The sequence below is a fragment of the Bison bison genome, unplaced genomic scaffold (assembly GCF_000754665.1).
Source record: "Bison bison bison isolate TAMUID 2011002044 unplaced genomic scaffold, Bison_UMD1.0 scf7180017864134, whole genome shotgun sequence".
NCBI lineage: Eukaryota > Metazoa > Chordata > Mammalia > Artiodactyla > Bovidae > Bison > Bison bison.
The window spans coordinates 4,490,145-4,517,723 of record NW_011494706.1 but is presented as its reverse complement, the minus strand read 5'-3'; the positions used below and the strand labels follow the sequence as shown (position 1 = coordinate 4,517,723).

At 38.4% G+C, this 27,579-nt stretch overlaps 1 protein-coding gene across 7 annotated transcripts in view; it reads left to right on the top strand.

Annotated features, from left to right (window-relative positions):
* Positions 1 to 27,579, top strand: part of PPP1R9A (protein phosphatase 1, regulatory subunit 9A) — a 350,761-nt gene that overhangs the window by 257,517 nt on the left and 65,665 nt on the right. For all 7 annotated transcript variants that reach the window (XM_010839754.1, XM_010839753.1, XM_010839757.1 and 4 more), the window contains 2 exons: positions 13,840 to 13,995; positions 27,491 to 27,544. In XM_010839754.1, coding sequence (XP_010838056.1) covers positions 13,840 to 13,995; positions 27,491 to 27,544 — 210 coding nt within the window. The remainder of the gene's footprint in view (positions 1 to 13,839; positions 13,996 to 27,490; positions 27,545 to 27,579) is intronic.

The following is a 27,579-nucleotide window of genomic DNA, read 5'->3' as shown; positions in this document are numbered from 1 at the left end:
ATGCTGTCTAGGTTGGTCATAACTTTTCTTCCAAGGAGCAGGCGTCTTTTAATTTCATGACTGCAGTCACCATCTGCAGTGATTTTGGAGACCAAGAAAATAAAGTCTGCCACTGTTTCCATTTTTTCCTGATCCACTGGCCGTGAAGTGATGGGACCAGATTCCATAATCTTAGTTTTTTGAACATTGAGTTTTAAGCCAGCTTTTTCATTCTCTTTTACATTCATTGAGAGGCTCTTTAGTTCCTCTTCAATTTCTACCATTAGAGTGGTGTCATCTGCATATCTGAGGTTATTGATATTTCTCCCAGCAGACTTGCTTCCAGCTTGTGACTCATCCAGCCTAGCATTTCACATGATATACTCTGCATATAAGTTAAGTAAGCAGGGTGACAATGTACAGCCTTGACATACTCCTTTCCCAATTTGAAACCAGTCCATTGTTCCATGACCAGTTCTAACTGTTGCTTCTTGACCTGCATGTAGGTTTCTCAGGTGGTCTGGTATTCCCATCTCTTTAAGAATTTACCAAAGTTTGTTGTGGAAGCACGGTGTAATATCATTCTTGTAAAAGAAAAGAATTGGATACAACTTATATCTCTATCAAAAAGAGAATGGGTTAATATATTGAGGTATATTCAATGGAATGCCATACAAAAGATGTTTCTGCACTTCATAACAGGGATTTCAGGAGCCTATAATTAAAAGGAGAAAGGCACAGAAGAATACATGATTCCATTTATATGAAGTTTAAAATCATGTAAAAATTACTGATACATTACTCAGTCATACAAAAATATAGTAAAACTAAAGAAAAACAAGAATGATAAAAATCAGCAGAATTATTCTTAAGGGCAAGAGACTAAACTATTACAGAATCAAGAGGCACAAAGAGAGGATTATAATTGAAATGTAGCGGTACTGCTCCTTAAGTTGTTAGTTCATTTGTGGTGGTTATATCCTTATTTCATTATATTTTTGTGTATTTCATAAATATTTGTGTGAATTCAATATTTAATGAAAAAAGTTAAAATTTGTCGTGTCCAATTGCTTATATTTAACAGTTATGTGGGTATAAAATGAATATGACGTGATTCCTGCTCTCCAGGGTCCTATAAAATGACTTAAAGACTTTGTGTCTCAAAGTGGGACACTCATAGTACTTCTTTAAGACTGCAAATTTCTCCACCCAGCCTCGCATCTGCTGGAACAGAATATGCACTGCCAATGGCCTAGGGCTATGGGGCTTTGTGGGAAGGGTTGGGTATAATCAGGGCTGGAGCTGTCCAGTTTAAAGATGCCGGGAAAACTGACGAGAAGACTTTTGAGTGCTGGTATTGCAGACACTTTTCAAGAAGAAATTGTTGTCACAAACCACCAGATAGCCATAATGAGGAAAGAAGTAAAAATTATTTTCCCTCAAAGGAAATTATAAGTTTGAGAGTACGTTTATTATTAATCCGTAGAAACACCATCAATGATATTTTTGTTGGTCTTACTTTTTGTTTACTATCAATTCTGTTGCTATAATTTCTAGATCTATGTGATAATCAGCATTTTTGCAATCATATGAGTCAATTTTTATGTGAATACACCATATTTTCCAAGATTCAATTAGTTGTACAACTAAAGAATTATTGAAATAATAATAATGTGCCACTTGGTCAATGTAGTTGCTCTCTTCTGCAGATTAAAGATTCAGGAAAATACAAATCTCTTAAGTCTCTTCCCACAATTCTGCTGGCATCAGAATAAGTGCTTCATTGTTTCCTTAGCAAGTAAAATGAAACTCAAGGAAGGCTGCCAATTTGAAATTGCAGTGTGACATTTGAATTACAGAGGTCTACTTTGGTCTCTTGACTGTTTAGTTCTGGATATCAGTGGGAAAAATAGGGATCACTGGTTCCCTCCTCATATAGAATATATTCATCAGAGACTTAATGACATTTATATCTTAGTAAGTAGCTATCATTTATAAAGAGGAATTGAATTAGAAATATTGAGTCATGGAAAAATATAGTTTATACTCCCAAGAAGCTTAGTATTTTGCTGTGGAAACAAATATATATGGTAAAGAATTTAAATCATTTTCAAAGCAGTCTGTCGAAAGGCCAGAAAACCACAGTCTAAAAGAATCATCACAACAAAGGACACACGAAAGTAAAAGCGTGAGTTTGAGACTTGTGTTTCAGCTTTTATTTGCAAGAATTTTTGTTATTTTTATATGTTTTCTGTAGCTAAGAAGCTGAGCTAATATTGGGTGAACTCAAGAAATAAAAAGACTAGTTTACCTGCAGAGTATATGAAAGGAGTAACGGTGGGAAAGTCTTCAACAGAGTAAACTGAATAATGTTGTCAGTTCAGTTCAGTCGCTCAGTCGTGTCCAACTCATTGCGACCCCATGAATCGCAGCATGCCAGGCCTCCCTGTCCATCACCACCTCCTGGAATTCACTCAGACTCACGTCCATCGAGTCGGTGATCCCATCCAGCCATCTCATCCTCTGTTGACCCCTTCTCCTCCTGCCCCCAATCCCTCCCAGCATCAGAGTCTTTTCCAGTGAGGCAAGTCTTCACATGAGGTGGCCAAAGTACTGGAGTTTCAGCTTTAACATCATTCCTTCCAAAGAAATCCCAGGGCTGATCTCCTTCAGAATGGACTGGTTGGATCTCCTTGCAGTCCAAGGGACTCTCAAGAGTCTTCTCCAACACCACAGTTCAAAAGCATCAATTCTTCGGCACTCAGCCTTCTTCACAGTCCAACTCTCACATCCATACATGACCACTGGAAAAACCATAGCCTTGACTAGACGAACCTTTGTTGGCAAAGTAATGTCTCTGCTTTTGAATATGCTATCTATGTTGGTCATAAATTTTCTTCCAAGGAGTAAGCGTCTTTTAATTTCATGGCTGCAGTCACCAGCTGCAGTGATTTTGGAGCCCAAAAAAATAAAGTCTGACACTGTTTCCACTGTTTACCCATCTATTTCAAATAATGTTATAGAAACTTCAAAAATCAGCTGAATTTCTAGGCAGTTTTTGAAATTAACACAATATTGTAAAGCTTGCTTGCTTGCTTGCTGCGTCACTTCAGTTGTATCCGACTCTGTGTGACCCCATGGACTGCATGCAGCCTACCAGGCTTCTCTGTCCATAGGATTCTCCAGGCAAGAACACTGGAGTGGGTTGCCATTTCCTTCTCCAGTGCATGAAAGTGGGAAGTGAAAGTGAAGTCGCTCAGTCATGTCTGACTCTTAGCAACCCCATGGACTGCAGCCTACCAGGCTCCTCCATCCATGGGATTTTCTGGGCAACAGTACTGAAGTGGGGTGCCATTGCCTTCTCCAATTGTAAAGCTACTATACCCTAATAATAATAATAATGGTTGGGAAACAGTTCTCTCCAGGGCTCTAAGATTTCTGAGGCATTGAATACTCTTTGTTCTAGACTATCTGTTCAAGTCCCTTATGATTATACAGTGGAAGTGACAAATAGATTCAAGGGACTAGATCTGATAGAGTGCCTGAAGAACTATGGACAGAGGTTCATGACATTGTACAGGTATGGCCCTAACAGAAGCAGAAGGTGTCAAGAATACACAGAAGAACTATACAAAAAAGCTCTTCATAACCCAGATAACCATGATGGTGTGATCACTCTCCTAGAGCCTGACATTTTAGAATGCAAAGTCAAGCGGGCCTTAGGAAACATCACTCCAAGCAAAGCTAGTGGAGGTGATGGAATTCCAGTTGAATTTTTTTAAATCCTAAAAGATGATGCTCTGACAGTGCTGCACTCAATATGCCAGCAAATTTGGAATACTCAGCAGTGGCCACACGACTGGAAAAGGTCAGTTTTCATTCCAATCCCAAAGAAAGACAATGCTGAAGAACGTTCAAACTACCATACCATTGCACTCATCTCATACACTAGAAAAGTAATGCTCAAAATTCTCCAAGCCAGGCTTCAACAATACATGAACCTTGAACTTCCAGATGTTCAAGCTGGTTTTAGAAAAGGCAGAGGAACCAGAGATCAAATTGCCAACATCCATTGGCTCATTGAAAAAGCAAGAGAGTTCCAGAATAACATCTACTTCTGCTTTATTGACTATACCAAAGCCTTTGACTGTGTGGATCACAATAAACTGTGGAAAATTCTGAAAGAGATGGGAATACCAGACCATCTGACCTGCCTCCTGAGAAATCTGTACGCAGGTCGAGAAGCAACAGTTAGAACTGGACATGGAACAACAGACTGGTTCCAAACTGGGAAAGGAGTACATCAAGGCTGTATATTGTCACCCTGTATATTATTTAACTTCTATGCAGAGTATATCATGAGAAACACTGGGCTGGAGGAAGCACAAGCTGGAATCAAGATTGCTGGGAGTAATATCAATAACCTCAGGTATGCAGATGGCACCACCCTTATGGTAGAAAGCGAAGAAAAACTAAAGAGCCTCATAATGAAAATGAAAGAGGAGAGTGAAAAGTTGGCTTAAAACTCAACATTCAGAAAGCTAAGATCATGGCATCTGGTCCCATCACTTCATGGTAAATAGATGGGGAAACAGTGGAAACAGTGGCTGACTTTATTTTTTTGGACTCCAAAACCACTGCAGATGGTGACTGCAGCCATGAAAATAAAAGACGCTTACTCCTTGGAAGAAAAGTTATGACCATCCTAGACAGCATATTAAAAAGCAGAGACATTACTTTGCCAACAAAGATCCATCTAGTCAAAGCTGTGGTTTTTCCAGTAGTCATGTGTGGATGTGAAAGTTGGACTATAAAGAAAGCTGAGTGCTGAAGAATTGATGCTTTTGAACTGTGGTGTTGGAGAAGACTCTTGAGAGTCCCTTGGACTGCAAGGAGATCCAACCAGTCCATCCTAAAGGAAATGAGTCCTGAATATTCATTGGAAGGACTGATGCTGAAGCTGAAACTCCATTACTTTGGCCACCTGATACGAAGAACTGACACATTTGAAAAGACCCTGATGCTGGGAAAGATTGAAGGTGGGAGCAGAAGGAGACGACAGAGGATGAGCTGGTTGGATCTCATCACCGACTCAATGGACACGAGTGAGTAAACTCCAGGAGCTGGTGATGGGTAGGGAGGCCTGGTGTGCTGCAGTCCATGGGGTCGCAAAGAGTTGGACACGACTGAGCGACTGAACTGAATTGAATCAGTGACACCACCTCTATCCTGGAAAGCATTCAAGTTGACCTCAGCTCAGTGGCCAGGGTTTTTACGGATTATAGAATTCCCTTCACCCCTGTGTTTTTCCCTTGTGGTCCCATTCCTGGTCTGTAAAATCACTCATATCCCCTGCTATATTTGAGGATGTAGTGGTATGGCACTAAAGACTCTGATACCACTAGTACCTTAGACCAAGTGAAAAACTCACTTGAAGAATCTTAAGGAGATACCCCTGTATTTCTAAAGTAGACCTTGATGGTTTATGGAATTTGTTTAACCAGTAGGGTCTGGGAGCCTGGGGAGTATAGTCAGTCTCAGAACTGCAAGTTGGTCTCATTCTGCTATTTGGAGTTCTTTTAATAGTAGTTTTAATTATATGCTGTGGGAAAGACTGAATAGATTTTGTCTGGCCACTCTTGGCCACACGTATCAATGTAGTCAAGGGAATGCCATACTCATGGGAAGATTCATCAGATACCCAAATGGTGCAGAAATGAGGGTGAATATTATTGGAACACAATTTCCCCAGGGCTCTCTGACTATTCTGCATGTGTTGTGAGCAGAGGCACTAATGCCCTTTGTTTCAGATATTTTTTCAATGATATTTTACATAGTGAACCGCCTTGGAAAATAGAGACAGAGTCTCCATTTAAGGTAGGTGACAGACTTGCTTGTCGTCTTTGATTAAAAAAATGTGAGTTTTCTAAGCTCAGAATTCTTAACAAAAGATTTTATGTTCATACCCTCTGCTCCATTTTTAGACCATGACAGAATCCTGGATTTGATCTTTGTTTGGAAGCCATTTCTTAGTCTTAGAATCAAGACTCTCAGAACCATCATGTTTTGCTGGTTCCTTTCTGTTCAGCTGTCCTCTGAGTTGATGGCTAGTCATCATATTTTACTATAAGCAGCAGAAAGAAAGCAGACAGTGCCTTCAACACTTTGGAAATCTACTTCTCTTGTTCATTTGGTTCAGTAGGAGTATTTCCTATGTTGTGCTTCAGAAGGTGATAATGTGGCTAAGCTTTCTGCCACTACAGTCTTTTCAAGGAAATTTAGGCTGCTTTAATATACTCTTCAAAATCCTCCCTGCTTTCATTCCAGCCTGATTCCAGACTTCCCCGTTTTCCTATATTTATTACGGCTGGGCTGGGCTGTGCTGAGTTGCTAGTCGTGTCCGACTCTTTGCGACCACATGGACTGCAGCCCACTAGGCTCCTCTGTCCATGGGATTCTCCAGGCAAGAATACTAGAGTGGGTTGCCATGCTCTCTTCCAGAGCATCTTCCCAACCCAGGGATTGAACCCAGGTCCCCCATATTGCAGGCAGATTCTTTACCGTCTGAGCCACCAGGGAAGCCCCCCTTTCTATTGTTCTATAATAAATTACTACCAGAACGTAGCAACTTAAAATAAGAAATACTCACAGATTACAGTATCTGTAGGTCAGTTTAGCTGGATACCTCTGACTCAAGATGTCTCATAAAGCCAAAAGTAAGGTTGTAGCTACAGCTGCAGTCACACACACGCTCAACTTGGCGAAGGTCTGCTCCAAGGCCACTCATAGCTGTTGACTGAATGCAGGAGATCCACTTCCAACTTGGCAGGCCTCAGGTCCTTGCTGGCTATTGGCCACAAACAGCAGTTTCTTGTGATACGGGCCTCTCCATAGGACCACATACAACATGGTGGGTTGGCTTTCAACAGCAAGAGGACAAAAAAGATGCCAGTCACAGGGTTTTGAAAACCAATCTTAGAAGTGACATCCCATCACTTTTGTTGTATCCTGCTTGTTAGAAGCGAGTCTCTAGACGCAGTGCCCATTCAAGGGAAGAGCTTATAGAAGTCCATGAGGAAGAGATCAACGGGGCTTATTTTACAGCCTACCTGCCGTAGTGGTAAAGAGCTTTTGAAGAGTATACTTTTGAAATGGAAGGAGGCAGGGAGCTAAAGAAAGCTTTACAATTCTGTAAAGTCTAATTCTAGTTTTTGAATGGTCTACCACAATTACTAGAAAATTTTAAGAAGGGTTAAAGATGAGTTTGAGTTCTTACAGAAGATTGTACAGGCAAATCTTAAATCTTTCTGGTCAGAATTTTAGGAGGAATAATCTGCCTGCCTTCAGGAGCTGAGCATCTGAAGGCAGGGAACACAAGAGGCATTATCAGTAATAGAGATAGAGATGTTAGATGTTTCTTGATTTGGTGACTAGACAGTAAGAATGGAGTGAAATTTCAGAAAACATTCTGAAAACAAAGATAAAATTTTGAATGACTTGATAAATGAGAGAAATGAATATATGTCTTGAGCCATACATCATGTTGGATGTTTTACATATTTTATTTCTTTGAATCCTCTCAATACCTACGAGGTTGGAATTTTTCACACCATTTTATAGAAGAAAAGGTCACAGAAGACACAAGCTGAATGACTTGCCCACTGTCATGCAACAGTGGTATTACTTTTTCTCTTTTGGGCCCCTGGTCTCTCCAGCTCCCAGGCCATGCTCTTTTTTGTTGTACTGTTCTGTGGCATTGTCTTGGAGAAACCGAAGACAGTGGAAATAATCATAGTCCTGATGATTATCATAGTCATCTAGTCATTTAGCATATTCTAGGCACTGTGATTGGAGAAGGCGATGGCACCCCATTCCGGTACTCTTGCCTGGGAAGTTCCATGGACGGAGGAGTCTGGTGGGCTGCAGTCCATGGGGTCGCAAAGAGTCGAACACGATTGAGCAAGTTCACTCTCACTTTTCACTTTCATGCATTGGAGAAGAAAATGGCAACCCACTCCAGTGTTCTTGCCTGGAGAATCCCAGGGACGGGGTAGCCTGGTGGGCTGCCGTCTGTGGGGTCGCACAGAGTTGGACACGACTGAAGCGACTTAGCAGCAGCAGCAGCAAGCACTGTAATTAATACTTCAAATATATCACTACTAGAAATTCTCCCAACAGCGTTATGAAGAAGGTGTTATTATCCCCAGTGACATGAAAAGAGACCAAATGGCCCAACATTACAAAACCTGGACACACAAGTCAGCTGAGAGAACACAGAAAGAGAGATGCCTTTTCAGAGATGGGGATGCTTTTGCTGAAAGTCATCTGGATGATTGGCGCAGACTGAGGAATTTTAAACATTAAAGTGTTAGTTTGAGGTCTTTCTCCTCCAGAGAAAAAGCAACTCTCTTCTGTCCTCCCACAGAACTGAGTCTGAAAATATATATAACCAAATTCAATTCCAGTAAACAAATCCAACAAAAACTGCATAATTAAGGCTATTTTTATGATTAGCACCATTTAGCTTCCCTGAATCTACCAGAACAAACATTGCCTCAGCAAAAACGACTACTAATGGTGAACCTAACAACAAGAGAAAATCCCAGAAGGGTCAGTGAGGCCCCGGCTGCAGCTGTGCTTTCACTATGTTTCTTACTTGAAAGCTGAGAATCAACAGGAAAATCAGGCTCTACCGTGCTGTGTAGATGTGGCTAAAACTGTATTAATTTATTCAGCAAACATTTGTTTAGCGCCTACTACATGCCAAGCAGTGTGCGAGCCACACGAATTACAGGCATAGATTATACCTGGCATTCTCAAAGAATCTGCCATTGAAAAAAGTTGTTGGGAGAAGGCAGATAAAAAAACAGCCAAGTTTTATGGGTGAAGTGTGGCACATCACAGAAACATTAAGAGTCTTAAAGAAGAGTCACGAAGAAGAGTCTTAAAGGCAGCAGCCTTTAAGTAGATAGACATTCATTTGGATCATTAGGGAAGGAGGAGAGTCAATAAGTGAGGATAATAGAGACCTGGAAGTTTGCTTGACCCTGGGTAGAAGCTAGTACCTACTCCAAAACTGAGAACATGAGAAGAGGAACAAGTTAAGGAAGTGTAAAAGTTTCACTTCAAAAATGACGGTTTGCTTATAAAAGATTCATGTGGCCAGGGTTTCTAGGACATTATATTTGTGAGACCAAAAGCAAACAAATGTCTGGTTACAAGATTTGGTGAAGCTTTACCCTATTGCTAACGTGGTATAAGTACCGCCACCAGCAGCAGCGGTCACTTATTTTGAGTATCTGCCATGTGCCTGCCCTTGTGTTGCATATTCTGCAGGCACCATCTAACTAAATGTCATGAAAACCTTGTTACTCTAAGGAACTATTTTTATCCTCACTTTATGGATGTGAAATTGAAACTTAGATATGAAAAGTAACTTTGCCAACATCAAGAGCTGAGATTTGAACCTAGGCACAAGTAATTTCAAAACCAAGTTTCTTTAATTGGTCTTTGCTATAACAGATACTGTCTGTTCCTTTGTAAAACCTATACTGAGATCTACAGCCCTCCTGAGTATTCAAGGCTCTAATATGTCTACACGCTTCTGGTCCCTCTAGAACCACCAGAAGAGGCAGAAGCTGTCAGTTGTACTTAACATTGTAATTATGAATCTTAATAAAATATTAAATCCTCCGATAGAATATGAGTATAAAGGAAGTTGTGTCTATGAAAGCAGATAAAATTCTTTGTAGCGATTCAGAGAAGACTGGTAGCTCAAGAAAACTAGATTGAAAAGGAAATGCAAAAGAGAAAAGCTATAAAAATCTAGAGGAATTTCACACTTATTTTGCCTTGCAAGTATCTTTTTCATCCATTTTAAGACAGTGCATTAATTCTTTGGCATATACGCTCTGGTTCTGGTTTATATAACAAGGAGTACATGAAACATCAGTCAGCATACATGTGAGCCAAACCTTTTGAAGGAGACTTCTGTGCGCTTGTCCAGGGTGAGCATACTATGAGAGAAAAGAAGAGGACAAGAACTTTGGAGCTCACTACAGGCAGGCACAAGTCTTCAAAGTGAACTGAATGATAAGGTTCAAAGATGCAGAGAGTGAATCTCAACACAACAGGATTATGCACCAGGGCTTTTGGTTGGAAAGAAATGAAAGGAATGTATTTCCGTTTATTTTTCTACAAAGCTTTAGCTCTGTAGACTGCAAACAGCATAGCATAGAAGAAAGAGCATGGGCCGTGGGATATGTTAAATATGTAACTTCAGGAAAATAACTAATTGACCTTGAGGAAAGTTTCTGAGCCTCAGTTTCCTCAAGTTAACATGGTATAGTAACATCAGACAGTTTTTAAAGAATGTACAGTGTTGGGCACATAGTAAGTTACAAAAAAAAATCAATATTCTTTTTTTTTACCCTTTTGGGAGGCTATTTAAAAATATAAAATGTTAGTCAAGAAGGTAGATAAGATGATGAAACGGTAAGAACTATTCTTGCCTCATTTAAAGTGGATTTGCAAGTTGGGACAAAGAACTTTCAAGAGTTTCTGTTTACTTAAAATATGTTAAGTATTTTCAGAATAAAGAGAGAAAGAGAAGAAGGATCAGGATACCAATGGAAACACTGTGTTGTAGCAGTTTTGGGGGGTACAACATTGTCCACTTTCCTCTGTAAATGTCAAATTCAATTTAATTTTGAGATTGATGAAATTCTGTATCAGTCCATGTAATTTATGTTATTTGCTGACTAACCAGAAAAGTAATTTCCATTTTCCAAAAAGATAAAAGAATTAGAAGAATGTATATTCTGAGTCTACTGAATGTAACTTTTAAGCTTCTAGGTGTTTATGGGCTTCTGTAGTAAATCCATACTTTATTCAAAAGCCTGTTCAGGATGGGGGTGATAAATAATCAATGGGAGAGAATGGCAACATGTTTTAAAACACTATATCCAGAGATTCTGATAAATAATAGTATAATAAAGACAGTAAAATACACATCTTGTCCTCAGGATGCTTGAGATTAATTAGAGAAAACACTAGTAAATGGAAAGATGAAATGAAAGATAACAAATTTTAACAGAATTGCAGGCAGTTTGGGTATTGAGAAGGAGACTGGCAAAGTAAAAAAAAAATCAAAACAATTCTTAGTGACTTACATTTATAAAAATAATTTTGATGACTCAAATGGATAGCAAAGCCAGAATTGTACTTAGAGGTGAGAATTGCATATATTGTAGAGACCCTAATCCTGTTATTTACTAAAAAGAATGTTAAAAAATTAATGTGATCTAATGCTGCCTTCTCATCAAATGACTTTACAGGGTATTTTCTTGATATGATTGAAAACTTCCTAGCAGGTTACAGATATTACCAAGTAAATGCAATTGGGATTATTGGATTCATTTAAAAAAAAAATATTTTTCAAGATCCTATTATAGGTTAGGCCTCTTCCTAGGCACATATTTATGTTCATTCCCTTAGACATGATGAAGAAGTATCTATTTTCAAGCTGTTAAAGGAAAATCAAATTGTTCAACTCTTAGGTTTAAAAAGTGCTATGCTGTCATCAGACCTTAAATTTAACTTCAGATTTTATTGAATCATTCATGGTATTTGTCAAATTGATATGATATAGAAGTGAATTTTATATACCTAGCTTAGGCCTTTATAATTGCTGATAGTTGTAACTATAGGGTTAAGAATAAGTGCAGAGTTTTATGTCTCTAAATCAGAACTTTCAGCAAGGTATCTTGAGATCATGTACTTGCCAGTCGTGCTACATTTCTGTTCATTAACATCACTGGGATTCATCAAGTACCTATTAGTTCTAAAAATATGTATAAACAGAAGATGAATTAATGTACAGAATCTCACACACACACACAAAACAGGTCTGGAATTAGAGTCCTTTTAAGGTTTATAGGAACTAATCATACCACAAATGGAGGCTCTCTGGAAACAGCCAGCCCCCACTGTTCAGCTACCTTCCCTCCCAGTGCCACTGACACTTAGAATGATGTTTACAGTTCAGATCATTTCAGACTGCTTTCTAAAGACTCCTAGGATTCCCTGTGCTGATAAACTACGGTTTCAACATGGAGGCCAGCCACTGCTTTCCCTTTCAGTCAAGGCGTCTCTGATTTTTTTGTGTGGGGGAAACAGGGAGTTCTAATGTGTAACCAGTGTGGAAAGTCACTGCTCTGTATGAAATACCCTGAGCTTACTTGTATACACAAATGCCGCCAAAGTCAAAGACTTCATGATGATAGTCTCTGTGTGAGGAGGAAGAGTCTGAGTATGCTGCGTCATCCTTTGTTGTTCCTCGTGCTCAATGGCCTCCAGAAATTGTGTGTACATCTGGACACTGCAATTTAAGAGAGAAATTTGAGAACCTGGAGAGATGTCAGTGTACAGGCAGAAAGACAATTACAGAGAATGAGACCTAGGAGGAAATTGCAGTTATTTTACTTTGAAAGAGAGAATTCAAAATGGCAATACTAATGATCTTTCAGAAATTAGGAATTATTACACTGAAGTTAATGACTGGATTTCCTTCATTTGCAAACAGTCAAGTAAATACAGTTTCAGGTTTAGGAAGAACAATTTAGTGTAGAACCAAAAGATAAAATAGCAATCGGATACTAAGCTTGTTTAGTCAAAGAAATAGATCACTCAGTACACTATGAAATGTTTTAAAGGCAACATGAATTCTTATCTGTTTTATGTATTAAATGTAATACTACCTGAAGGAGCAGGGGTGAATTAAAGAAACTTTGTTTTTCAAGCCTGTGAGTCAGTGATTTATCTTCAGTTTAAATCAGAAGGTATAGATCTCAAACAAGTAACCTGGTGCTGCCAGGAAAGGAGCCACTTTCTAATCACGTTAAGGAACTTAGTGGTGAGGAAGAATATACATTCCAGGGCTCATGAACTGGATCCCTACAGGGGCCCAGGGGTATCATGAAGGAGGGATGCTCACAGCTTAGTATAATGAATTATGGAACTTGTGGTGTATTAGAAAGAGTGTGACCCATGTAAACGAACAACCACTGCTGACTCTGACCAGTGTTTCTCATATCCTAATGTGCCTATATTGTCAGATCTTTGGTTCTATCACACACACACACACAAAAGAGAAACTGGAAACTAGAATCTTAGGTGACATTTTTTTTTAAACGTCAAAATGCTCACATTTATCAAAGTAGTACTAAACAGGCAAAGCAATGTACCCATGTGGGCTGTAAGGTAGAAACTTTTGGTTTGCCCTTTAGGTCACTAGTTAACCACCATGTTAGTTAAACAAGCAAATGAAGCAGAGTTGATTGAACTCTAAAGCTTAGGAGAATGAATCTACCAGACATTTTTTTTGTAAGGCTTAAATAAGGTCCCTTCCAGCTCTGTGAATCTTTTGACCTACTGTTTCTTCTTCTCTGCTGTCAATAATGCATTACAGGTGGCAGGAATTTAAAGGAATTACTTATTTCTCTTAGCAATGTAATTTTCTTTAGTAAAACCCCATCAAATACTTAGATTTAAAATAGTCTGTTGCTTCACAAAACCCCATCAAATACTTAGATTTAGAATAGTTTGTTGCTTCACTGAAGATACTGCCGATGCTGTTAGACTTTTAGAAATGCACTTATACACGGCACAGACCTGTCACTTTGGATCTTTGAACTAACATTTGTAACCCTAGCTGCATGAGGCATGCTTGACTCAAAAGCCTACTTACACTTTTACCACTTGGTGTGACGTATTTTATTTCTCTTTTATAAAATATTTTAAAAATAGCCCACCTCCACCTGAGTAATAACAGCTGGGTTTCTGAAGTTCCCTTCCTTTTAGACAGGAGAATATGCCACAGATGAAGAGGAGGACGACGTAGGGCCTGTTCTTCCTGGAGGCGACATGGCCATCGAAGTCTTCGAGCTGCCTGAGAACGAGGACGTGTTTTCCCCCTCAGACCTGGATACAAGCAAGCTCAGTCACAAGTTCAAAGAGGTAAGTTGCCAATCTGCAAAATATTTTTCTCTACCTGTCCATTTCATTATTAAGTATATACTTTTGTTAGAAAAATATATTAAGAATAGTCGGTTTTCAAAAGAATGCCTTTCAATTACAGATTGTCCAGAATCTCATTGAATTTCAAGGCAAAAGTTAAGTAGATCTCATTATACAGTCATTAATTTAAATGCATTAAATTAATACAATCATTATTTGTCATGGTGACAGTTGCTAACTTGTCTGTTCCATAATTTCAAGCTACAGCTTTAATTTGCATTTTTTTGTGATAAGTTCAGGTTGTATGTTTAAAGCTTTATGAAAGTTTCGGGAGCTGGTTTCCTCAAAGGCAGTGATTGCTAAAAAGGATTTTTTTTCCCCCCTAAACTAGACAAGATTCCAGCAGGGATTAGATGGTATTCCCAAGTGGCTTAATTGAAGAAAGTTCAATTTCTTGAAAAAGTTCAAGGAAAAAAAAACACTTTTTTTTAAACTTTTGATTTTATCTTAGAATATGGTTGAATGAGTTAACAGAACTACCAAGTGATACTACAGCACACAGGGACCAGCAGCAGCAGAAGCTGACACCATCTGTTGACTTAATAGGTGAAGAGGGAAAGAGATAACCTTTGTTTGAAGGCAGGCCATTCACCATCTGCAGCTTTGTAAGATGCAGCCACTGCTAAAAACGACAACTTTGGAGTGAGGGTGATAACATACCAAGACCCTCCTCTCCTCTGGCTGATGCTGCCCATCAGTCTAATCCAGGTAGGATAGCCTGGGCAATTCAGTCCTGAGGCAGGAGCTGTCAGAAATGGGCCAGGATCCCGAGGGAGTGAAGGGAATGTAGATAACCACAAAACTCTTCCTCCAGATTAACTTCTCAGAACCTCAACATGTAAAATAGAAACAGTGATGAATGTGTCCCCAGGCATTTCACTCTCTGTTATTTTGTGGAACTTCCTCCATTGTTGAAAACAAATATGTCATTATTTACAACCTCCCTGCAATAAATAACTCTGAAGCACTGAGGCTTGAAAACCACTGTTCTGTGGTTACAAGTCTCTTAGGGACTTGACCCCACTTGGAAAGCATATTTTCCTTTTCAAGAAAAACAAGGTTGATAATTGCAGATTTCTAATATCTAATTTTGATGTGTTAGGAACAGGGACTTAAAAATTTATTTGTTTGTTTGTTTATAGCTGTGCTGGGTCTTCGTTGCTGCACGCAGGCTTTTTGGCAAGGGGGGCTACTCTCTCATGAGGATGCGTGAGCTTCTCATTGCAATGGCTCCTCTTGTTACAGAGCAGGGCTTTAGGGCTCCTGGGCTCAGTAGTTGCTGCTCTTGGGCTTAGTTGCTCCACAGCATGTGGGATCTTCTGGGACCAGGGATGGAACAGGCCTCCTGTGCATTGCAAGGCAGATTCTCAACCACTGGAACACCAGGGAAGCCCAACAGAGAAATTTATATGTTCTCATGTTATACCTAAGACATCTAGTATATTGACTTACCTTTTTAATTCCTCATGACAAATTTGTGAGGCCAGTATCAAAGTGAATGTACTTTTCAAATATAAGTTTTTATTAAATAAAACAACTTACGTTCATTATAGGGTTTTGGAAAGTACAGATTTGTATAAATGCCCCCAAAATCATTCATGATCCCAATATTGTGGTATTTGATATTATAGGATATATACTATGTTAAACTCCTGCTCTTGATACTAAAAACTGTATTTTTAGGATCTTCCCATGTCATCAAATATTTTTCCAAAAATGATGCTTATTTACTGTTTATCTTATGGATCTTATATGATTTACTTCACCCCTTGTTTTAGAACAGTTCCTCTGTTTCCAGTTCTTTTAAAATTATTAAAAATAATATTGTAACAAATATTACATTTTCCTTAGGATAATTTCTTACAGTGGTATTATTAGATTACAGAATATGAGTATTTGAGGGACTTGTACTTAGTACCAATTTGCCAATGAATGTGTTTAGAATGCCCATTTCTCTTTCACATGTTATTATTAGTCAGATTGAACCATTTTCATTTATATAGTTCACAGAGTCATTCAAGCAGAATACATGGGTTTTCCAGACAATGTATGACTATTCCTAGTTCTAAATCAGACGCAAACATCTTGGTGACAATGAAGTACACTATTATCTAATGATCAGAATTCTCTTACAGTGGAATAGCAATTCCTGTCTTCGGACCATCTCTTATAAAGGCTTTCTAGATTAACTGATATCTTCAAAGAACAACGCAGAGAAGTGCCCAAGTGGAAGTGGTATAATCCCTTCCTGCTCAGCTCTGATGTGGCCTAGAATAACATATTATCTGGAGAGCAGATGAACTGTCTGTTCTTTAAACAGTCTTCCTTGAATATTGTAGCTCTCAATCTGACTTTGAGGCAGTGAGAACAAGGTTGTGCTCCTTGGGAAAAGTCTATTGTGTAACTTCCATGTTGCCAGGTGAGCATGATCCCTGCTCTTTGGAAGATAATTGAGCTGGAATTAGAATACATGTTTTTTGTGTTTTTTTTTTTAATGGAAGTTAAAGAGCTTAAAAAGCAGAAATAGTAAATAAAGGTTATAGCCTCCATTTTCTGAATTTAGCCAAGTACTCAATATTGCATAAATATTGTTTGAAATGGACTCCATAGTGCAGATGGCTACATGATCTAGACTGGGGGTCAGTAAACTATGGCCCATTGGCCAAATCTGATCCACTGCTTTTTTTTATAAATAAAGTTTTATTCAAACACAGCCATAGACATTCATTTATATGTTGTTATTTATTATTGTCTATTTGTTTGTGGCAGTTTTCATTCTACAGCAGTAAAGCTAACTAATTGCACGGAAACCATATAACCTCTAAATCCTAAAGTGCTATTTGCACTGTTAGAGAAAATGATTGCCTACATTGGTGTAGGCTGCTCTGTGATCTGGAACCATTCTTTGTAACATGGCTGATTTAGTTTTAGCCTGAGTAACCAAATCTGCATTTTTAATTTTGGCTTTTAAGAATTGAACGTTTGTCACCACCTCTAAAACAGGCAAATACTGTGTCATTTCACTTAAAGTCCTTTTATTCTCTTTTGTTTTATATTTAACATATGAATATGTTCATTTGTTCAGGGGTTTACCACAGAGTGTCAGCTGCCTGGCTCTCTGTCACAGGATTGGTGTCCTGTACACTGCCACTGCCACAGCTTTAAACTTCTCTATGTGATTAACATAACATGCCCAAAATTATGCACAGAATCTGGGGTGGAGGTGGAGAGTCATTTTGTGTTGGAGTCTGTAAAAAAAAAACTCATATTACAGAAAGAGTTCTCTTAATTATATTATTTCAACCAAAAGTATATGTTATACTGTTTGGGCAAAGTGCATTATACTAACATTCTTGCAATCATTCCTCTTTTTAGCCTATTAAATATCTTGTAACTGAACTCTAACCTCCTCTATTTTCTGTTGAATATTTTATCCATAGTTCTTGGATATACTTAGTGGTTAAATATTTGGTGAATGAACGATATCAAACAAACTAGAATTTGTTGTATAATACAAGACAGCTATTTAATTTCCCAAACAGTTGACGAGGGGGCTAGCACAATTTATTAAATGTTCCTTTAACCGTTTCCTTCTGGTTGGAAGGCCAGCATTATTATCTGCAGTATTTGTCTTTACACTCTGGACTGCCTTTGACCTTCATATTCTGTTTCATTTTCTCATTAATCTTTGGTGCAGTAATGTTAGAATATATATAAAACATTAATGAAATAAATCAGATCCACCTAACACTTCTCTTCAAAAATTCCTTTGCTTTTCAAGTTATTCAAGAAAACATTTGAATCATTTTAACTCCCTTGAAGAAACTTCTTTGCATTTTTTATTGTAATTTCGTTAAGCTAGTAAATTAACTTGCAAAAAACTGGCATTTTTATCACATTGACTCTTTTAATCCAAGTTCATGGAACATATCTGTTTAATTAAAGTCTCTTTCTGATCCTCCCTCAAATTTTATAGTCCCCTCTATTATGTAAGTGTCACCTGTAAGTAATAGAAAGTCTTAACCAGAGTGGATTAATCAAAAGCTGCCACAAAGGGAGGTTATATTAGCTCCAATATAAGTAAAGAAGTCTTCATTATTTTTCTATTTTCAGAAATGACTTTTATAAAAGAGACTTAATGACTTTCATAAGATCAAAATTTGTGTTCCCTGAAAGTTTGTTATTACTCAGCTATAAAACCATATGTGCATTTGTGGAGGAAGATTTTTAGAATACATTTTATAATAGCTATTACTCTTTTCAAGTTTTTCTTGGGCCAACTTTGGTATTTTGTATTTCTCAAGAAATTCATATATTTCCTCTAGGTATTCATATCTATTAACTTATATTTTTATAATATGGCTTTAAAATAGTGAAATCTTTAGTAGCTGTAACTAGTTACCTTTTTTATTCTTTTTTTGCTTTGAAAATGCTCAATTTTTTCTTAGTTTTTTTCTAGAATTTATCTGTCAAGTTAGCTTTACATTTCCATTTTTTATTTTTAAATTTAAAAATACTTATTTTTTCCTACCAATATCTTTATTTTTTCTCACCAATATCTTTATTTTTTCTCCTGTTTTATTTTTTGATATTTATCAGTTGCATTCAATATGTTTATTTTTCTGATAACCCTTATATTTTGATAAGTATATTTAAAGCTATAATTTTTTCCCTGAATATTGCTTTAGCTATATGCAACTTTTCTCTTTAACACAAGAATTATTTACGGGTATATTTTACTTTCCACACCTATATACTTTATTTTGCTATCCTTTTGTTATTGAGTTCTGATTTTATGACACTATTCAGAAAAAATATTCTGTATAGTATCTGTTTTGAATTTTCAAGATTTCTTTTGTAGCTTAATTCATAAATAGTTGTATTTAAATATTTCTTATGTATGTAAACATCACACATATCCTGTACTTTGATATGAAATTTATATAAGCATTAAATTTATATCGATAAGATTAATAATACAAACATACAAATGTCTTCTCTGTAGCGTGGCTTAGATTTTGTGGTTTGATGTACCAATTGTGAAAAGTATAAGTTAAAATCATCAGCTACAGTTTCTTTCTTCCTATAATTATAGCAGTTGCAGTTTTATATATTTAAAGGCAATGCCAGAGAATGCTTAAACTACCACACAATTGCACTCATCTCACACACTAGTAAAGTAATGCTCAAAATTCTCCAAGCCAGGCTTCAACAATATCTGAACAGAGAACTTCCAGATGTGCAAGCTGGTTTTAGAAAAGGCAGAGGAACCAGAGATCAAATTGCCAATATCCGCTGGATCATCGAAAAAGCAAGAGAGTTCCAGAAAAACATCTATTTCTGCTTTATTGACTATGCCAAAGCCTTTGACTCTGTGGATCACAATAAACTTTGGAAAATTCTTCAAGAGATGGGCATACCAGACCACCTGACCTGCCTCTTGAGAAATCTGTATGCAGGTTAGGAAGCAACAGTTAGAACTGGACATGAAACAACAGACTGGTTCCAAATAACGAAAAGGAGTACATTAAGGCTGTATATTGTCACCCTGCTTATTTAACTTATATGCAGAGTACATCATGAGAAACACTGGGCTGGAAGAAGCACAAGCTGGAATCAAGATTGCCGGGAGAAATATCAATAACCTCAGATATGCAGATGACACCACCCTTATGGCAGAAAGTGAAGAGGAACTAAAAAGCCTCTTGATGAAAGTGAAAGAAGAGAGTGAAAAAGTTGGCTTAAAGCTCAACATTCAGAAAACGAAGATCATGGCATCTGGTCCCATCACTTCATGGCAAATAGATGGGAAACAGTGGAAACAGTGTTAGACTTTATTTTGGGGGGCTCCAAAATCACTGCAGATGGTAACTGCAGCCATGAAATTAAAAGACGCTTACTCCTTGGAAGAAAAGTTATGACCAACCTAGACAGCATATTGAAAAGCAGAGACATTACTTTGCCAACAAAGGTCCTTCTAGTCAAGGCTATGGTTTTTCCAGTGGTCATGTATGGATGTGAGAGTTGGACTGTGAAGAAAGCTGAGTGCTGAAGAATTGATGCTTTTGAACTGTGATGTTGAAGACTCATGAGAGTCCTTTGGACTGAAAGGAGATCTAACCAGTCCATTCTAAAGGAGATCAGCCCTGGGATTTCTTTGGAGGGAATGATGCTGAAGCTGAAACTCTAGTACTTTGGCCACCTCATGGGAAGAGTTGACTCATTGGAAAAGACTCTGATGCTGGGAGGGATTGGGGGCACGAGGAAGAAGGGACAATAGAGGATGAGATGGCTGGATGGAATCACCAACTCGATGGATGTGAGTTTGAGTGAACTCCCGGAGATGGTTTTGGACAGGTGGGCCTGGCATACTGCGATTCAAGGGGTCACAAAGAGTCAGACAGGACTGAGCGACTGAACTGAACTGAACATATATGTTCAGGATTATTGCAACTTTTCAATTTATTGTAATATCTCTCTTGTTTTCTAATGACACATTTTACTACAAATTCTGTTTTGTTTGTAAAAATTCAGCACTGCCTTTCTTTGGCTTCATATTTGCTGCAGAGTATCTATTTCTTCCATCTCTTTATTTTCAACCATTCTGTGTACTTTTCACAACTGTGTTTCCTTTAGTCAACATATTCCTAAATCTTACTGTTATTCTACTCTAGGAGTCTCTGTCAGGTAATTGGTCAGTTTACCCCATTTATATTTAATTATTTTACTATTAGAACTTACATCTACCACCTGATTTCATAATTTCCATGCTTCTTTTTGTTTTGTTTTTATCTTTTTTACCTGCTTGCTGTTAGATATATCACTTTTTCATCTGCTGCTTAACAGTTACACATGTTTATTCTCTTCTCTAACAGTTACTCTCAAGTAGCTTTGACTCCGTCTTAGGATATTTTCACCCAGCAACATGAAAGGCAGACCAGCAGCTATGTCTTTACCATTTAACCAAATAATAGCCTTCACATACATTCATCCACCTCTCCTCCCCTCTAATACTGACACAAGAGTAATGATTAGCTGGTTTTAACATTTTAATTCACCACCTCTTCCCCTAAAAGTGTTGTTGCACAGGCTAATTTTTTTGACCTAGCACTGCATACTGTAAAAGAAAAATCTAACAACAACAGCCATTTGGATACTTGTATTACTTTAACTTTGTACTTTAAATTTTTCATCACAATTTCTTAAAGTGGGTCTTTCTTTTTTCGTAATCTGTTTTCCTGTTCTGTGTTTGTGTTTATGTTTTCAATTTGGTCTGTGAATATTTTCTTCAGGTTTTGAATTTTTTTCAGTTTCTGTTTCCTTAGAAACACTGTCTCTAGTATTATCTTTTTACCTTTCTTTTCTTCTCTGTTTTTTCCCACGCCTGAGATTGTCCTCAAACGTGTCCTCTCACATCAGTGTTTCACCTCTCTGTAGCATTAAGTATGCTTTGACTTCAAGTTTCTGTATGCTTTTTTAGCGCTTCTAACAACTTAATTCTTTTCATACATTTTAGTTTCCGTGTTCCCCATTCATTTTTCATGCCTCTTTACTTTCTCTTCATCCTGGTATTCCGTAGAGTTACCTTAAAATATCTTTTTATTTATGGGATACATTATTTTCACAGGTTTACTTATTTGAATTTTCAAGTTGATATTTTCTTTTCCCTGATCTGAAGAATTTAGTAATAGGCTTAGTTTTGCCTTTTTCTCATCTATTTATCTTCAATGAGGCACAAACCATTTTTGTATCCAGTGTTAATCAGGAATTTTTCACTTTTTGAAACCACAAAGCCCGTTGCTGGACCTCCGTCAGGAGGACATGTCTGTGTGCCTAGTTCCCAGCCTGGTTGCTGCTTTCTGGCAGCCTCTCATCTAAAGCAGTTCTCTGTACTAATGTGGGATGTCCAGATCTCACCATGCAGCTCTGTAAGTTAAAGAAAGAAAAGCTATTCCTCGCTCTCAAAGCACTTACTGGGACTGTCCCTGTCCATATTGCTGCACGTTGGAGTCTGGAGCTGTAAGTATGCAACGTGCCACTGTCAGCCACCTTCCTGAATTCTTTTTCTCATGTAGCAGTTGCTTTCTGAATGAACACAGGAGGCGGAGAGTGAGAGAGCCTGGTGTGAAGGCACTCCAGGAGAGACAGTAGAGTTTGCCTTCTTCCTCATTGATAAACTTGGTGTCTCACGCTGTTGGTGAGAGAGGCACAAGGCACCTCCCTGTCTTTGGAGTGAAGATAGTGAAGCTTGGATAGATTTTTCTTAATTCAGCTTCATGACTCACATTCTAGTAACAGTTGTTTTTAGTTTCAGTATCAGTTTGGTTGTGAGTTTTTCTTTTCTAATATGATTTCACTGGATATGTATTGAAAAGTAGGAAGAGGCTGAATCAGAAACTGCTGGCCAGGTGCCTGGTCAGTGGACTGTCAGCGCTTCCCAACACCATTCCTTCTTGAGAGTCATAAGTATTAGCTCCCAGGAAAAACAGTTCTGCATTTATCTGGAGGGAAAAAATGGAGTCTAAAAAATATGTTATTTTGCCTAATTAAGTCATAGAAAATCTATGAAAAGTAATTTAGAAAAAGTTATTAATGCATTAGATAATAAAGTTACCTTTATGGAACTGTCCATTAATATGTCAAGAAGGTAAAACATTGTTATGTACTTAACAATAAACAGGTATTTATTTTAAAAGGAACTGTAATTATAGGCCGTCACCTACATCCAGCACCATCCTCATGAATAACCAGTTTATGAGTCACTTAGAGAGTGACTTGGTGGACTGTGTCACTCTATGCTGCATATACTGCAATTAGTGTTGCCATTCAAATTAGGTTATGACAGCATTCAATCAGCCGATTTCAACTAGTTTTGCATAGTCTATTCCCTGAGTGTTCTTCTATGTAAATGTAAAGATAGGTACCATTTATAAACCTTTGAGCAGAAATTGTAAAGAAATATAGCCTAGCTTAATTTTAATGGCACCAAATACAGGCAAGAGCAGCCCTGATTTCTTCTTTTCTAGAACTTAAGCTATCATGGGTAAGACAGACTGCAATCACATGATCACAGATATAATTGTAAGAATTCTGATTTCAATGCTGAAACCACTGCATAAAGTTGTATGCAAATATCAGTTATTATTTTGCCCTTGTAAGAACGAGCTTCCCAGGTGGCTTAGTTGTAAAGAATTGGCCTGCTAATGCAGGAGACTTGGGAGACACGGGTTGGGAGACATAGGTCGGGAGTATCCCCTGGAGTAGAAAATGGCAACCCACTCCTGTATTCTCGCCTAAGAATCCCATGGACAGAGGAGCCTGGGCGGGGGCGGCGGGAGGAGGGTCACAAAGTTCATGGGATCACAGAAAGTCGGACTGAGCACACATACCACCACCACCAAAATAAGAACAGAGGATGTAAAATCTCCAGTACTAGAGAGCTCTTAAAATATTTCCTGCAAAGATAACATATTTCCTTTTTAGAGAAAAAATGATTTACGTGCCTGTACAAGATAAGTAAAGAATGCAGAAGTTCAGTCTTATAATGTTTATGCATAAAAATGTTTCTGTTTCCTGTGCAGTTATATTTGGATATATTAATTCAGTGATATGAGTACGTGTTCTGTATTCATCTTTTTGAAAGAAATAAACAGAAAATAAACACAGCAGGTATACCCGCAGAATGTTACATGAGAGCTGCTGTTCTTTGTAAGAGTGCATGTGTTTATTTGTACTGTAATCCTGGGGTGGATATCGATGGCATTCATGTTCAAGAGGACAGAAAAGATGAAAGACATTGGCCTTATAGACATTGACCTGCAGTCCTTAACTTTTTCTTTTTCTTTATATCCTCTCTTCCCAAGTCGTCTCTCCAAACCTATATTCTCTGAAGTTCTAAAAGTTCCAAAAGGTATTTCAGGTTCTGTGTCTATTAAGCAGTTATGTAGACCCTGCTCCCTGCAGCCAGCTGTTGTCTGCAAACCCTTATACTTGTACTTTGGAAAGGCTATTAAACGTGGAAGGAGAACTGCTTTAGAACAAGAAAATTCAATTTGGTATGCACTGTGCTTCTTGTTTCAAGTCACTGTACCTCTTTGAAAAGCAGTTTTGTCTTCCTCATGAAACGGAGGTATCCCAGCCCCCCACCGTTGCCCACTTTGCCTGGGAGGCAAGGGTCCAAGTTTGGAGATATGACACATAGGCCAAAGCCGCAGGTCATCCGAAGTTCCTGAGTTTTTCTCATGCATCTGGAAACTTCTTTCAGGAGGTGGTATTTATTACTCTCCTCGAAGTAAGTGTTTCAAAGGTAGATTCTGTGTAGCGCTCATGTATCCTCAGTGACTAGCACAGCGTCTGGCACATAGTCTCATTCAGTAAATGCAGGTTGAATAATGCCTGAGAAATTTCTAAGTTCAGTGACTAAAAGCAAATGATTGAACACCATGTTGTATGTAGTATGAGAATACTCAGACCCCGGAAGTGACTCATGGTTTCCAGGTGGAATCTTATCTTCTTTCCTGAGAGGTGACAGTGATCACACATGCCTCAGCGTTTCCATGATGATCAGATGAAAAGTGTGTCCAAAGCTGGTTCCGATGAGGTACAGAGGAAGGGAGGAACGGAGTAGGTGCGGTCAGACCTGGGATAATTTCCTCTCCACCACCCGCTTCTGCTGGGAACTTGAAGAGCCCATGTAACTTCTCTGAGCCTCTTTGCCTGTCTGAACAATGAGGTTAATAGTGCCTGTCCTACCTCCCTCACAGATCCATTCGCAGTGAGGAAGGAGGACATAACAAAAGGGAAAGGATGCTACAAATGTAAGAAATTTGGAGCTAGCAGAAAGGACTATGGACTGGAATTTATAAAACCTGGCTTTGATACTTATTAGCTCTGCAGCTTAAGCTACTGAAACACAGTTTCTTCCTATATAAAATGAAAAAGTTCAGTTAGTTTATTTTTAATGCTTTTCCTTTTAATAGTGGTGGATTTCTAGACATTGTGTTAAGGTGCATGGGGGATTAAAATAATTACATAATAATTACATATCTATCATTTTAGGCTGTATTAGTATTAGGGAAGCCTTGCACTAAAACTTTTGTCCATCTTCTGAATAACGTCTGAATTTACAGACCTCGTTCTGCTTTCCTATAGCTAAAGGACTGGGCTGTACCGTGTAACAAACACTCTAAGCTTTTATCAGTGTTCTCACCTTGCTGCTTTATGAGTTCAGTTCTCTTCTGTCATCTGTTTCGGTGAGATGGGAGGGGTAGGATAACTGAAAATCAGCCTGGCTGTTTCACAGTTTCCCCTTGGTTTGTCCCACATGTCACTTGATTAATCCAGCGTATGCATTCCTAGGAATGAAAACGCTGGCGTGGGATGAGTTTCTCCACTCTGCAACCATGACAGTCACCTCCAGGGTCTTCATTTCGTAAACGTCACACCTGTAGTACTTGCAGAGGCTGTGGTGTTCTTCCCATCCTGCCCTCTCATTTTGCATATTGGAAACTGGGGCCCAGAGCTGTAGCTTGCTACAGAACATGGTAATTTGAACAAAGAAAATCCAAAGTCCTAACACATTGTATTGCAATATAATTGGTTACCCCACAGGGAGTTAACCGCTGAGAAAATAAAATACGGCACTTGCTGATAGTTGCAGCATTCATCATAAAATCTGCTCTTGATTTCTTGCTACTCTTCAACTAGAACTAGAGGAGTTGGTTTTATTTCAGGTGCAACATTTTACAGCATTTAGGGCTTTTATCTAAGAAGCAGAGTTGGAGTAATCGTATTTTAGTCCTTTAAATCATCCTTTCTTAGTCTTGGCTGACTAGGAGTACTTGCCCCTCGAGACTGTGGAGTGCAGAAGCCCCTGGGAACGGAGAGGGTGAAAGGAGCCACAGCTGCATAGGCAAGACTGCAAGAGCAACCGCGCCCGAAAGCAGGAGAGTAAAATGAGTGAGCAGGGCAGAATCGGATGTAAAAGTTTCAGGGTCCCCCCACAGGAGCAGGAGCAGAGATGCAGCTTTGTAGCCCACAGAGACTTAAACCTCGGACGAGACCTGAGAGCATCACGGAAGGGGAATTTGATAAGGAACTTGGGACTCTCCGTTTCTGGGCTCTTATTCATCAGCATCTAACCCTGGATTCTAACTTCTTTCCCTCTTCATCCTTCCCATACGTCCCTAGTGGTCAGGCAAAAACCAAGGAAATTAAGATTACAAACCAGAGAGAGGGCTGAGGTTTGTGAGGTGGTGTGATCTCCAAAGGTTCACATTTCTGTCTTTTCATTAGCTATCTTTCTGATAAGAAAACCTTAGACTTATTTGATTACGGTTATATGGGAAGATTACAGGTCCCTCTGTATAATCCTAAATTCAAAATGCTCTGAAAAGATTATTTTAAAATAATTTTGTAGCAGATGGTAGTAAATCTGACCAAAATTGATAGGCTACTATTTACAGTCTTTATGTACCTCACTTAGTCACAATATTCACATGTTTGGTGGCAAAGATATTCATGTATTTATTTGATTATAGAGCACCTCCACAGACCCTGCTGTGGGCAGTCAGCAATTTATGGAAAATGCATCTTACTAAGTTTCTGAAATTGGAAGAACTCTGAATTCCAAAAACATCTGCCTCCAAGCATTTTAGAAAAGTGATTTCCAACCTAGAAATTGTTTTCCATAATTTTTTTTTTTTTATTCCTTAAAGAGTGATTGTTTCCTTCATTTTTCTTCCTTTACAAAGAAAGCAAAGTGGGGGGAAGGGAGAAGCAAAACAAATCTAAATGGTGGCTCTAGAGAGAATCAACCGCAGCTGAAGCTTTGGAGGGTCCAGGCCCTCAGTATGAGTAAATGACTTAAAGGACGGACATCTAGATCTGTACTTTTACCTGCAATGTAAAAAGGAAATTACACATCTTGTCGCCGACCTGCATCGTCCTCTTCAGCTTTGCAGCCGCAGCCCGAGCTGTAAAAGAGCTGCTAAGCTAAAATGCGTGCCACTCGCGGAACCAGAGCGCCGCCTTCCTTCCAGATTTGGAATCGAAGCTTCCCACTGCCCGTCTGCCTGCTGAAGCTGTTCAGTCCTCAAGACCGCAAGGAAACAATTCCTTGACACTCAAATCACAAAGGAAGAGCTGCAAGGAGGGCAGGAAAATGTGTTTCCTTCTCTTTGGTCCCTGAGCAATTAAATTCATAACCTAATCTGATGTTAGGGAGCGTGGACCATAAACCCTGTGTTTAATTAGTTCGCACCTAGAGAGTCATTTTACACACTAGACATTTTAATTTACAACCTGCTGCACCGTAGCATTTTCCTAGCCCTTCAGCTATATAATAAGGTATTCTGCCAGCTGCTAAGGCTTTAAAAATGTAGAAAAATATAGATACGCTTAGTTCAGATTTTTTTCCTTTCTTTTCCATTTTCAGTTGCAAATCAAACATGCAGTTACAGAAGCAGAGATTCAAAAATTGAAGACCAAGGTAAGCAGCAATACATGGTGTTTGAATTGCACTTT